Source organism: Myotis daubentonii, chromosome 18 (assembly GCF_963259705.1).
Source record: "Myotis daubentonii chromosome 18, mMyoDau2.1, whole genome shotgun sequence".
Lineage (NCBI taxonomy): Eukaryota > Metazoa > Chordata > Mammalia > Chiroptera > Vespertilionidae > Myotis > Myotis daubentonii.
Genome location: NC_081857.1, coordinates 15036350 through 15050614, shown reverse-complemented (window position 1 = coordinate 15050614; position 14265 = coordinate 15036350). Strand labels below are relative to the sequence as shown.

At 48.9% G+C, this 14265-nt stretch overlaps 1 protein-coding gene across 1 annotated transcript; it reads right to left on the bottom strand.

Annotated features, from left to right (window-relative positions):
* Positions 1–2176: 2176 nt before the first annotated feature.
* Positions 2177–7739, bottom strand: NENF (neudesin neurotrophic factor). Its single transcript, XM_059675432.1, has 4 exons — positions 7515–7739; positions 4600–4660; positions 3611–3714; positions 2177–2678 (listed from the first exon to the last, which is right to left on the bottom strand). Exons 1-4 carry the CDS (start codon positions 7674–7676, stop codon positions 2502–2504), a joined length of 504 nt encoding a protein of 167 aa, XP_059531415.1. The 5' UTR covers positions 7677–7739; the 3' UTR covers positions 2177–2501.
* Between the last annotated feature and the right edge of the window lie 6526 nt (positions 7740–14265).

The window sequence follows — 14265 nt, the reverse complement described above, 5'->3', positions numbered from 1 at the left end:
GCTGAAGGTCCTGGGAGAAGGAGTGGGGGTTGGGGAAACAGTGGTCCTGGGCCACTCCCAGGTCCTGACGGTGGAGACCTTGCCCACTCTGCAGAGTGGGCCCTAAGGAATGGAGTCCTAGCCCACATGCTGCTTCATGATGCAGGAAATGGGTGGCACATACGTGAGTCATCTCTTGAGTGTTCTGAGGACTTCTAACCATTTGTATTCTTTTCTACATCATTTGTTTTGGGGTAAAAAGTCCCAGTGAGGACTGCCTCGGCTGCATGAACAACTTTGGCCTGAATTCCAAGCCAAAGAATTCTGCTTAATAAGTTCCAGGCCAGTTAGTCTTGGATGGCCATCAAGCTCCCAGCTTCCTGAGTGGGACCCAGGAATTCACCGTTAGACTCTCTAGTCTGAGCACACTAAGGAGTAAAGCGGAGGCCAAACCTGGTCCTCGGAAAATGCCGCAGAGGGGACTGGTGGGGCAAAAGGCGGCCTTTCTCCAAGTACTTCTGGGCCCATCTGTATCACAATCTCCCGGGAGCTCATTAAAAATGCAGTCCCAAGCCCTGGCCGCTGAGGCTCGGTTGAGCATGTCCCATGCACCAAAAGGTCACCGGTTAGATTCCTGGTCAGGGCCCATGCCCATGTTGCAGGCTCAGTCCCCAGGAGGGGATGTGCAGGAGACAGCCAATGTTTCTCTCTCTCTCTCCTTTCCTCTTTTTCTAAAATCAATAAAAACCTTTTTTTTTTTTTAATGAAGTTTTCAGGCCATGTTCTAGAACAGGGGTGGGCAACCCCTGGCACGCGTGCCAATCATGGCACGCCAGTAACTTTTGCTGGCACGCGAAACCTCTTATAATCTTCCATTTACAATTTTTTTCTTAATATCGACTTTTTTATTTTTCAGATAAATTCAGTGTAGGTATATCTTAGATAAATAATTTTACATAACAAGTTATCTTAAAGACCATAGACATGGATTGACGAGAGAGGGGAAGAGCAATTTCTATGCCTCTGCCTTAACTCTCCCTGCCTTCCTAGATCCGACCAGTGTTTTGGTTTCATCCACATACGCTTGTGAATCTTTGTTCTCAGTGAGAATTTTGTTAAGTCTCGTAATAGGAGTAGCCTGACGGATGAAAGTAGTAGCTCGTGCATATCTCTGAAGGTCATGAAATATAAACCTGATGTAAAATCTCTGTCATCAGTGATGCAGCAACAAAAGTCCCACTGATAATATCAAACGGAGTCATAAAGTTTTCTGACGGACTATCAGTGTACATGTATACATTAAAAAAAAATGTATTTTTCATCATATACTGTGTTTTTGTCGCTCAAGTGAATTTTATTTCTTCAAGGTTCTTCACATACCTTAAGAGATATCAAGTAGGTGTAACATGTTCTCAAAAAATTAGGGTTGGCACACAGAAGAATTTTGAGTCAGAGATTTTGCTGGTTTTGGCACGCACTCACAAAAAGGTTGCCCACCCGTTCTAGAACTACCTGGGGCCTGGCATCAGCATTCTGACCAGTCACCCTAGGAGATTCTGCTGCTTAATGAACAAATGCTCTTTTGGGGGTAGCTGCTATTTATTTTAATAAAAGACTAAGTTTTTGTGTCAAAGAAATTCATCCCTACGGTAAAATCTCCAGGATGAGTCTATAACAGGGATTCTCAACCTCAGCACATCTGACATTTTGGACCAGATAACTGCTTATCACGGAGGACTGTCCTGTGCACTGTAGGATGTTCAACAACATCCTGCGCACCAGAGACCAGTTGTGACAACCACAGATTTAAAAATATCTCTGGACACGAGCAAATGTCCACTAAAGGGGAAAATTCTCCTTCAAAAGGGATTTCCTTATGAAATCAGACTGGAGTCTCGTGAGTTGCGTGTCCTTCACTGTCCTTGGAATGACCTCCAGGCCAGGCTCTGCCCACACTGGACCCCAGCCCTCCACTACAGAGCGGGCTGAAGCCAGTTCACTCTCTTGGCCGTGGAGGGAAACCAGACCCTTTACTACCTCCCTCTCCCTTTCTCTATCCGTCCACCTAACCCTCAGCTCTCAGCTCGTGGGTACCCTCTGCTGCCTGGCCCCCTCACAGGCAGGGGAGACAGAGCAGGAGGCTCCCCATTACTAGTGGTGCTGATGAGGCTCCAAGGAGAGGGCATATGTGGAAGAATTCTTTTATGAAAATAAGTTTATTTCTGTGCTTATTCTAAAGCAAACATGGTCACAGTAAGAAATGTGGCAAGTACAGAAAAATAATAAAGAAGAAATGAAAGTCACTGGTTAATTCAGCCACCCAGAGGGACCCTGACGAGGCTGTTACTACCACCCGGGCTGGCGCGTGGGCAGGAGACCCAGGGGCACAGAGCACGTGACCCAGGACAGTAGAGGCGTTCGGCGTCCCGGTCAGACGTCTGCTTTATTCAGACCCAGGTGACCAGAGAGCCAAGCGTGTCTCTGCCCCACCATCCCAAGAACCTGCTCTTACAGACGGAACATCAGAGCTCGTCCTTTATGTCAAAATGGGGCTGGTCTTCGGGCTTGAAGTCCAGGTTGGGGCTGCCGTCCTCGTTGAGGATTCTTCGGGCCGTGTAGCCGACGATGGGATATTTGGCTTTGTACACTTTGGTGAAGACGTCATCCAGGGCTTTCAGCTCCTCGGCCGTGAGGCCCGTCTTGAGGAGAAAAAACCAAGAAACAGGGGTGGGGGGTGGAAATGAGAGAATCATGCTTGGCACGGCCTCTCGCCAACCCCGCCCTCCTCTCCCCACACCCCTCGTGCAAGAGAAAAAACACCTCAACAAACCAAATAATGGACACTGACTTTGTAAGAGACAACCCTGTGGGGTGGGGAGTGATGGGGGGGGGGGGGGCGCACAATGGCTTCATTGTGTTGTGCTGTTCAACTGATGTAGGAATTCAGGACCCCAGAGGACACCCAGCCTGGGACAGGACGGGGTGCACTGGTTCATTCCACGGCTCCCTACGTCCTCCCATCATAGATTTATACACCCTCCTAAGTTCTTAATTTGTTTCTGTAATGTGGCAGTTTAAGAGTTTGGCTCATTAGAGCACAGCTGGGTGAAGGCCAGCCTTTCTGTTGGGATTACACAGGCACTGAGGTGGTTTTAGTTCATGCTTCCTTCTCCTTCACAGAAATGTGAGCATGGGGGAGACTCAGCTTCTCAACCTCAACCCCCCCCCCCCCCCGATTCATCCCCTGAGCTACCGAGGGTGGCCTGGGGAGTGGGTCGCAGAGACTAACAGCGGATCTGTAAGAGGCGGGGGTGGCAGTGCAGACTGTCAGGGCTGGGGCTGCCAACTCCAGCTGGAGCCAAACTGTGACGCTTCCTGAACATGATCACGAGTTCATGAGTTTGGACTTGACCCTGGGGAGCCACGGAAGGTTTCTGACCAGGAGTGGCACCGTAGGATATCTACTGCAAGAAAACAGTTGGCTGCCACACCAAGTGGACTGGAATGCAGCCTAGTTAGGAAGCTTTGCTATTGTAAAAAGAAAAAAAAAAATGAAAGAAAAGAAAAGAAAGAAAAGCAGGCCATGGCCAAGGGGGTGGAACATGAGACAAAGGCTCAGAATCTGGCTCACGGTGTCATGGGTGAGGTCTGCAGGATCCAGGGACATCTTGGCTACTCCTCTGGTGGAGTCCTTCCCGGCCAAGGCATTGTAGGGGGCTCCTCGTCCATAAAACTCTGAAGTGGGGAGGAAGGAGCGGGATGTGAGTGAGGATGTGCACGCAGGGCAGCCAGGAGGCTGCACGTGGCAGTGGCCGGGGGGCAGGGGGTCCGAGGTCCAACCCGATCCTCAGAAAGGCTCCAGGCCCGAGGGGAGGGAAGGCAGTAACCCCCAGCCATCAGTTTGGATTCGAGTAATTCAGAATACGGAATGAGTCGCACATTGCAGGGCTGAGATACAAAAATAATCTCTTAAAAATATTTAAAATCCAAAAAAAAAAAAAAAAATTTTAAATCCAAGCAAGGAAAATGTTCAGTTTTCTTAAATGTTGGGAGAACCACCCCAGCTGGCTGCTCAGTGGTCAGAGCGTCATCCCACAAACCAAAAGGTCTCAGTTTTGATTCTTGGTCAAATCAATGTTTCTCTCCTCCCCCGCCCCCTACCTCCCATTCACTCTCTAAAAAATTAATGGAAAAATATCCTTGGGTGAGGATTTTTTAAAAAGTTGGTAGAATCTAAGTTTATTTCCATTCAACATCCTTTGTATCAGACAATGAACCATGACAAAACTACTTCCATAGCATTTGTAGTTAACAGTTGGGAAACAATGAAATGGCATTAAAATGTTCTACGATCCCAACTCTTTGTAACATTTTTCCTCTCACTGCTTCAACTAGGGTAAATCATCAAATATGGATTTGATTCCATAGGAATGGGAGCCAGGGAAGGCTCTGAGCAGGAGATGGACATTATTAGGAAACATCTGCCCAACACTGACAAAGATTGTTCCCTCCATCTGGGGACAAAGGACTTGCCCTGAATTCCCTCCCTCTCCTCACCCCTCCAGGGCCCACCCTGCCAAGCTCTCCAGAAATAAGGACTCAGAAAGCCAAGCCACTTACCCTTCCCAGAAGTGACATCAAACACCACGCCCTTCACCGCCATGTAGATGGGCTGATCTTCCTAGAAAGCAGGAGAGAAGCTGTGAGGAGGCGGCGAAGAGCCCAGCGTTTCCAGCTCAAGTTAGTAATATCTCTTCCCGCCTGGGCTGAGCAGAGGAGAGAAGCTGGGAGAGTCGCAAAGCAGCTTCCGTAAGGCGTCCTCAGCAAGCTCGCCCCTGCCTGCACCATGGTCGTGCCCACTCCCAAGAACTTGGAAGAGTTAGAAATATCACGACAAGCCCATGGCTATACCATTCTTTTTTTAATCAGGAACTGAAGCAACTCTATGTAAACAAAAATTCAAAAGAATATTAAATGATGAATTATTTAAATCATTCCAAATTTTCTTTCACCTTCGTGAAAGAAAAGGAAAATGTACGTGGACATAATTAGTATAAATTATCTATTTTATGTTTTGCTTCTTTTTTAAAATATATTTTATTGATTTCAGAGAGGAAGGGAGAGGGAGAGAGATAGAAAGATCAATGATCAGAGAGAATCATGGATCGGCTGCCTCCTGCACGCCCCACACTGAGGATCGAGCCCGCAACCTGGGCATGTGCCCTGACTGAGAATCAAACCGTGACCTTTTGGTTCATAGGTCAATGCTGAGCCACAGCGGCTGGGCATGTTTTGCTTCTTATAGGTGACGTTACTTCATCTAAACATTTGCATGTATTGAAATAACCAAAATGGCTGCCCCTTAAACTGCTATATTTCGTATTAGTGATACTTAGTACCTGTTAGTTTAGCTATTCTTCTACTTTGGGTATTTGGGTGGTTTCCAATTTCTTAGAACTATCAACAGCAGAATTATGAATATCTTTCTATGAGTTACTTTCTAATTTGGTGAATTATTTCCTTGAGGCCTGTTTCAATATGTGGAATTCTTGGGCCAAAGAATATGAACAACATAATCGCCTTTTATATTTTATCAGTTTGTCCTTCAAAACACAATTTACCATGCTAGGAAAATACAAGTAATGCTGTTTCCCCACAGTTCTGAGGAATTCTATACTTTATTTTTTGTTGTATTCCTGGGTATACAATGTTACCTTAATTTCCTCCCAAAGGAGGATAAGACAAGAGCAGATGGTGCGATTTTCTAGCCTCGTGAAGTCGGGTCAGGTTGGGGTGACTGGACACCCAGGACCTGATCTTTCCTTTGTCTGAGCCCCGTCCAGTGACAGGGACAGCAGCCAGGTGGCTCACAGGCCAGGGTGAGGGTGGGAGTCACAGCTGGGTGTATAAGAATTTCAAAATGTCCCAAAACATGCTGCTTGGCGTTCTCTGGGGTTCTTGCCTTCATGGAGCTTGAGTTCAAGTGTTTTCTTGACCACAGGTAACAGACAGAGAAAAGCACTTCGAACATCACCATCTCATTTAATTCTCCCTCCCGAAAAATCTATATAGAGTGGGAACTCTACATATATAAAGTACATAAATATATTTTATTGATTTTTAGAGAGGAAGAGAGAGAGGGATAAACATCAAGGATGAGAGAGAATCATTGATTGGCAGCCTCCTGCACGCCCCCTTCTGGGGATCAAGCTAGCAACCCCCGCATGTGCCCTGACCAGAAAAACAACTGTGACCTCCTGGTTCACAGGTGGGTGTTCAACCACTGAGGCACACCAGCCAGGCTAGAGTAGGAACTCTTATTCTAGCCATTATGATGGTCATTCAACCAAACACTTAGGGAGGTGTTGCTGTGAAGGTATTTTGTAGATGTGATTAACATCAACAGTCGGTTGATTTTATGTAAAGGAGATTGTCCTGGATAATCTGGGGGCACTGATTGCATCCGTTGAAAGGCCTTAAGGACTGAGTTGAGATTTTCCTAAGGAAGAAGAGAGACCCCAGTGGGCTGCGGCATCAGCTCCAGCCCAGGCTTCCGGCCTCCTTCCTGCAGCCTGCCCTACAGATGTTAGACCTGCCTCGCCAGCCCCCATGATCACATAGACCAACTTCAACCGCCCCTCCTCCCTTCCTCTGCCTACAAACAGCCAGTGGGCCCCCTACCCAAAATAGTCCTTGCTTACCCTGTTTCCAGCTCAAGCTTCCCTCTCTCCTTCCCTCAGTTAGGTATGAACCAATGACATCAGCTTAAAAAACCAAGGATTTTTTTCCCTCCGTCCCCATCCTGCAGCCCCGGGTAGTGCTCCTGCTCGTACCGCCCACACGGAACTCTCTCTCCTTGGGCTCTGCGCTGGGGCCCCTCCAGGTCTCCCCCAAGTCTGGAGATTCACTAGTAGGACTGGACTCAGCATAAGGTTGTGCTCAGAGTAGGGTTGGCGATGTGGTAAGGACCCACCGCCTGGCACAAGAGGAAAGGACATGGGGTCTAGAGCGGCGATTTTCAGCCTCAAGGGCACAGGCGCCAGGAGCAGGCGAGGAGTCGGCTGCAGAGGCGGCCTGGGACACAGGGGCCGGAAAACGAAGTGCAGGGAAAGCCTGGATCCCCCCTGGGCGAGCCCCACTTCCCGCCGCACCCAGGAGCGGGCTCAGCTCCCCTCCTCCCCCGCCACTCCCCCCAAAGAGTAGGCAGAAGTGTCTGCCCCCCAACATTCTGAGGCTCCTTACAGACCACCAGCCAGAGTGCGTCTCCAGGCGGCAGCTCGAGGGGGAAAAGAGGACAGCGTGGGTGGGGACTTCTCGGTTAGCGAAGGGGGAAAGCTGGGCGCCTCGCTTGCTGAGGACTCCCCCTTATCCCTGGGCGGCCATGGGGCCTGGAGCGAGGAGGCCGGGCGGGCCAGGCGCCCAGCTCCAAACCCGGGCTCCGGGAGGGGGCGCCCGCCGCGGCCCAGGCCTCCCCGACGGAGCGGGCGGCCTCCGGGTCGCGCGCCCCCGCGCCTCGGCCCGAGCTCCCCGCGTACCTCCTCCCCGCCGTAGTGGGCCAGCTCCTCCTCCGTGAAGAGCCGCACCGGGGGCCCCCGCTCGGCCGGGCGCGGCGTCTGCCCGGCCCGGACTGCGGGCAGCCCCGGGGCCAGCGCCAGGGTCAGGGCCAGGGCCAGCGGTCGCAGCCAGGCGCCCGCCATGCTGAGCGCGCCGAGCCGGGCCAGGGGACTCGGGCGGCGGGGCCCGCGCGCTCCGGCCCGCCCCGCCCCGCCCCGCGCGCTCCCGCCCGCCGCCCGCCGCCCGCAGCCCGCAGCCCGGGGCTGGAGTCAGCCTGTCCGCGCCGCAGGAAACAAACTCGGATTGCAACCCAGCGCTCCTGACTCCAAACTGCGGGCTGGAAAGGGAGCCAAACAGCGACGAGGTGCAGTGGTTCCTGATGGGGTGCATCGATGCCACAGCCCAACTTTCCAGCCCCCGGGAAGGTATGCAGGGGCGAGCAAAAGTAGGTTTACAGTTGTTCGTCTGGAAAAACTATTTTGCGTGCTCACAACTGTGAACCTACTTTTGCCCACCCTTGTATTTACCAACTAGAACTTCCACCTTATTAAGCCATTGGTACTTTGGCTGGTTCTTTTTCTTCTCCCCAGCTGTGTTTAGACTTCGGGTCCCCAGGGAGGTTTTTGCAAAGGATAGGGCACGGATGGATATGCACCGAGATGATAATTAATAACCAACAGTTGCGCAAGGCTTCCTCCATGAATTTATTTAGCACACACTTTCTGATGTCCCTGGGGACATAGCCCCTGACAGGGCTGATCCATGTCCACATGGAGCTTACATTCTGGGGGCAGATAGACAAGAAGTAGGATACATTAGTATGTTAGATGGCAACGGATACGGAGGCGGGGGGACGGTGGAGGGGTGGATTAAGCAGGGCAAAGAAATAGGGAGCATCGAGAGTTGCAATTTGAAATTGGCTGACCAGGGAAGGCCCCACTGAGAGGATGGTATTTGTATAAAAAATCTAAGGGGGGGGGCGGTGTTCTGGAAGGGAGAGGGATCCCTGGGAAGGGCAAGTCACAGCCATGCCCATAAATGCTGAGGAAGCAGAGTGCCCTGCCTGATGGAGGAAGAGCAAGGAGGGAAGAGGGTTAGGAGGTCAGGGGGCGAGGGAGTCAAGGGGACGGAGGGGTGGGGCAGATCTCAGGGGGCCTCACAACTTATTTTTAAAAGACTTAGGCTTTTACACTGAGTGAACGGAACAAAGGAATTAGTTACAATGTTCACAGAATGACTCTGGTTGTTGTGTTGACAACAGGCTGAAGCAGAGAGCTACCACAGTGACCCAGGCAAGGGATCATGGTGGCTTGGACCAGGGTGGTAGCAAGGGAGGTGGGGAAAAGCGGTCGAAGGTGCGGCCAGTAGGATTTGCTGACAGATGAGACATGAGGCCTGAGTAGCAAAGAGGAGTTAAGAATGACCCTGAGGGTTTGGCCTGGGCAACGGAAAGGATGAGTGATGGTAGGAGGAGCTAGTTTGGGGAGAGATCAAGATCAGACTGTTCAGTTAGAGACACGTAGATATCTTAAGTGGAAGTATCCGTTGGCTGTCTGAGTCTGGAATTGGGGGCTAGAGATGCAAATTTTCGAATCATTGGCATGTAGATTGTATGTAAAGCCACAGAATGACAGATTGTCAGGGAAGTACACGTGCATAGGGAGAAGGAGGGGACTGAGGACTGAGTTCTTGGGACCTGCCAACATTCTGTGGTTGGGAGAACTGGCAAAGGAGACCAGTGCAGGGCGTACTGTGTGCCAAACACTAGGTCAGCACTTTTACATGTGTTAACTCAAGCCGTCCTCACTATGACTCTGTGCAGTAAGAACTACTATCGCCCATTTTACAGATGATGAAACTGAAGCGCAGAGACCCTAATACCTTGCCCAAGGTCACACAGTAGGTCACAGAGCCAAGACTTGATGGAGCACAGGCCCTGTGTCCCAGAGTCTACCCCCAACCACCAGGCGACAACCCCCTCAGGGACTGCACCAGGTTTTCTTATTCAACAGAATGGGCCTCTCCTTCAGAGCGGCCTCAAAGGTCTGCCCACAAACCCCGGAATCTCAAGTCCACATGACTAACAGGCCGGCAGCCTCCCTGGTAGGATTGTGTTGAAGCTAAGAATGGAAATGGATGCGAAAGGGGGTGTGAGCAGCGGCGTGCAGGATGTATGTCCCACTGCGCCACAGGAGCTCCAGGCTGGAAGAGGCCCTTCTAAACCCTTGAATAGAATATCCTCCCTTACCTGATGCATCCTGTGCCCTGATAACATCCCTGGCACACGCTGTGCTACTTCTCTGCTCAAACCCTTTCTCTCTCTACAGTCCTACCTGGTAGGAACCCCTTTGAATCCCAAGATACTCCCTGTAGTTCCTACTGGTCAGATCTAGTTTCCTCCTCCTTAAGATGCTGCGTACAAGTCTATAACTTCATAGCCTGCTCGTATGCCGCCCTGGGAGTCCCCCAGGCAGCCCCCTGTCTACCTGAACCCAGGTTTGTTTTTCCAAACAATTCAGTCAGTCCCCTGCAAGGAACATAGAAACTGTTCTGAGTGCAACAGAGTGGATGTAAGGCAGGGAGTTGGTTACATAGGTGACAGAGAGGATGAGAAGCAACCTTGAGATTAGCAGCTGTGGAAGTTTAGCAACATCCTGCCAGTCAAGGGAAGAGGTGGTGATATTAGAGTCTGGGGGCCTGGGTCATCTGGCTGAAGCTAGAACCACAAAAAGCCTTGTAGCAGCGGCTGGGGCCATGGAGAGAAACTGCGAGGGCAGACAGCAAGGGAAAGAGAACCCTTGCTGCTCCCTGGCCCTGACCCCCTCAACCTCTCAGCAGTGCTTCCCCGCGACCAAACCCAGGGCCAGCTTGTGGAAACCCAGCCCACAGGGCCAGTCCCTGCAACCCAGAGCTGACCAGATCTGAGAACGAACAAACCCAGGATCAGCACAACCCAGCCTCCAGGACCTGGCCGCTGCCCATCCCCCTGACTCTCTCCTGTGTGGCCTCCTTCCGTCCCCTCCAGGCACCCTGCTTTCTTTTTTTTATTTTTTTATTTTAATTAAATCTTTATTGTTCAGTGGGAAAACGTATTTGCCAATGACATATCTGATAAGGGCCTAATCTCCAAAATTTATAGGGAACTCATACAACTTAACAAAAGAAAGATAAACAATCCAATCAAAAAATGGGCAAAGGACCTAAATAGACACCTTTCAAAAGAGGACATCCAGAAAGCCAAGAGACATATGAAAACATGCTCAAAGTCACTAATCATCCGAGAGATGCAAATCAAAACAGCAATGAGGTACCATCTCACACCTGTCAGACTGGCTATCATCAACAAATCAACAAACGACAAGTGCTGGAGAGGATGTGGAGAAAAAGGAACACTTGTGCACTGCTGGTGGGAATGCAGACTGGTGCAGCCACTATGGAAGACAGTATGGAGTTTCCTTAAAAAACTGAAAATGGAACTCCCATTTGACCCTGTGATCCCACTTCTAGGAATATATCCCAAGAAACCAGAAACACCAATCAGAAAGGATATATGCACCCCTATGTTCATAGCAGCACAATTCACCATAGCTAAGATCTGGAAACAGCCTAAGTGCCCATCAGTAGATGAATGGATTAGAAAACTGTGGTACATCTACATGATGGAATACTATGCTGCTGTAAAAAGGAAGGAACTCTTACCATTTGCAACGTCATGGATGGAACTGGAGAGCATTATGCTAAGTGAAATAAGCCAGTCAATAAAGGAAAAATACCACATGATCTCACTCATTCATGGTCAATAGAGACCATTATAAACTTTTGAACAATAATAGATACAGAGGCAGAGCTGCCTCAAACAGATTGTCAAACTGCAGCGGGAAGGCCGGGGAGGGTTGGGGGGCAGGAGGTAGGGGGGTAAGAGATCAACTAAAGGACTTGTATGCATGCATATAAGCATAACCAATGGACATAAGACACTGGGGGATAGGGGAGGCTAGGGGACTGTCTAGGGCGGGGGGATAAAATGGATACATATGTAATACCCTTTGTAATACTTTAAGCAATAAAAATATAAAAAAAATCTTTATTGTTCAGATTATTACATTTGTTCCTCTTTTTTCCCCCCATAACTCCCCTCCTCCCAGTTCCCACCCCACCCTCCACCCTCACTCCCCACCCACTGTCCTCATCCATAGGTGCACGATTTTTGTCCAGTCTCTTCCCGCATCTCCCACACCCCTTTCCCCCCCCCCCCAAGAATAGTCAGTCCATTCCCTTTCTATGTCCCTGATTCTATTATGATCACCAGATTATTTGTTCACTTGATTCTTAGATTCACTTGTTGATAGATGCATGTTTGTTGTTCATAATTTGTATCTTTACCTTTTTCTTCTTCTTCCTCCTCTTAAAGGATACCTTTCAGCATTTCATATAATACTGGTTTGGTGGTGATGAACTCCTTTTGCTTTTCCTTATCTGTGAAGCTCTTTATCTGACCTTCAATTCTGAATGATAGCTTTGCTGGATAAAGTAATCTTGGTTGTAGGTTCTTGGTATTCATCACTTTGAATATTTCTTGCCATTCCCTTCTGGCCTGCAAAGTTTCTGTTGAGAAATCAGCTGACAGTTGTATGGGTATTCCCTTGTAGGTAACTGAGTTTCTTTTTCTTGCTGCTTTTAAGATTCTCTCTTTGTCTTTTGCTCTTGGCATTTTAATTATGATGTGTCTTGGTGTGGTCCTCTTTGGATTCCTTTTGTTTGGGGCTCTCTGCGCTTCCTGGACCTGTAAGTCCATTTCTTTCACCAGGTGGGGGAAGTTTTCTGTCATTATTTCTTCAAATAGGTTTTCAATATCTTGCTCTCTCTCATCTTCTGGCACCCCTATAATTCTGATGTTGGTACGCTTGAAGCTGTCCCAGAGGCTCCTTACACTATCTTCGTATTTTCGGATTCTTTTTTTATTTTGCTTTTCTGGTTGGGTGTTTTTTGCTTCTTCGCATTTCAAATCTTTGCCTTGATTCTTGCGCTCCTCTGGTCTGCTGTTGGGAGTCTGTATAGTATTCGTTATTTCAGTCCGTGTATGCTTAATTTCTAGTTGGTTCTTTATCATAACATCGAGGGTCTCATTAGATTTCTTGAGGATCTCACTACATTTATCGGCGGCTTCTAGACAGTTCTTAAGAGACCTTAAAAGTGTGGTTCTGAACTCAATATCCTCCATTGACAGTTTTGTCCTGTTTCTTTGTCTCCGCATTTTTTATGCTTTCTTGGTGCACCCCCTAGTGGCCTTTGTGCGCAGTCTTGTTGTAGTGAAGCCTTGATTGTTGTCGGCAATACCGGGGGTGATTTGACCTCCAGGCTAACTGGCTATGAGAGCGCACCCTGCTTTCTGCTTGGGTTCCAGCCTGGGCCTTTGTACTGTACAGGTGCCTTCTGCCTGGGGTGCAAGTCATCATGGCTGGCCCCTTCTTGCCATCCACGTGTCAGCTCACAAGTCACTACCATCCTGAGGCCCAAGAGATAGTTCAGCACCTCGGCACTGCTGCCCTATGGATCTCTAGCATATACCCTTTTAAAATTTTCTTCAGAGCTTTTGGCACTATGTGGAATTATTTTGTTTATTCAAAAGACTGTTTAAGTACCAGTAAGTGTCAGGCACTGAGATACAGCACTGAATAAAACACATAAGAACCCCACCTTCATGGGAATTATATTCTAGTTGAGGAAGACTAGAAATAAATGAAAGTCAGAAAGTGGTGCATTCTCAGGAGAAAAATAAAGCAGGGTAACTCTTGGCAATGGGGCTTGCTGTTTCAACAGGATGCTTAGAGGAGGCACCACTGAGAAGATAAGATAATATTTAAAGAAAGAACTGAAGGAAGTGAGGAAGTGAGTCATAGATACCCAGGATAAGAGCATCCCAGGAACAGGAACAGCCAGCGCAAAGACTGTAGGCTCAGCAAGTTGAGGCTGAGAGAGTAAGGGGAGGAGTAATAGGAAAGGTGGGGGCTGCTGGACAGCTCCTGTTGGGCCATACAGGTCCCTGTGAGGACCTTGGCTTTGTGGGGTTGGAGCAGAGAAGTGACATCATACGACTTGGTTTAGCAGGTTCTCACTGGCAGCTGTGTTGGGAATAGACCTCAGCGTACAAAGGTGGAAGGAGAGAGAGCAGCTAGCAGGTGACTGGAAGTAGTCCACGAGAAATGTGGGTGGTGATGGTGGTGAAATATGGTCAGATTCTGAATAAGTATTTGAAGGAGAGCCCGCAGGACTTGCTGATGTAGATGTGGGTGTCAGAGAAAGGGGAAAACCAAACATGACTGCAGAGTTTGGTCAGAGCAAATGGGAGGATGGCGTTTATGAGAAAGAGTTGGGAAAGGAAGATGTTTTGAACCTGGCCATAACCAGTAACACTAACATACTATTTACCATGTGGCAGACGCTGTTCTAAAACTTGACTTCGGTGACTTGGTTAATCCTCCTTGAACTCTATGAATAGGTAGTGGTAATATAGCCGGTCCTTCAATAATGTTTCATTCAACATCATTATTCTGTTATGATCTTGAGATGCCATAGGAATTAACTCTCGTTTATATCAATAGCCTATGGTAAAATTGGTTTCCATTTATGTTGTTTCACTTAGAGTTGCACAATCCATCGACGATACTAAGTGAGGGCTCCCTGAATTCCCATTTTCCATGTGAAGTAACTGAGGCACAGAGAGAGGAAGTG

What these genes read in the sequence shown, in the direction of transcription:
- NENF (XM_059675432.1), bottom strand. Translation starts at nt 7,676, where the DNA reads ATGGCGGGCGCCTGGCTGCGACCGCTGGCCCTGGCCCTGACCCTGGCG. An exon ending in TGATGTCACTTCTGGGAAGG is followed by an intron (nt 3,715 to 4,599) that starts GTAAGTGGCTTG and finishes TCCCCACTTCAG; the next exon opens with AGTTTTATGGACGAGGAGCC. An exon ending in CAGACCTCACCCATGACACC is followed by an intron (nt 2,679 to 3,610) that starts GTGAGCCAGATT and finishes TTTCTCCTCAAG; the next exon opens with ACGGGCCTCACGGCCGAGGA.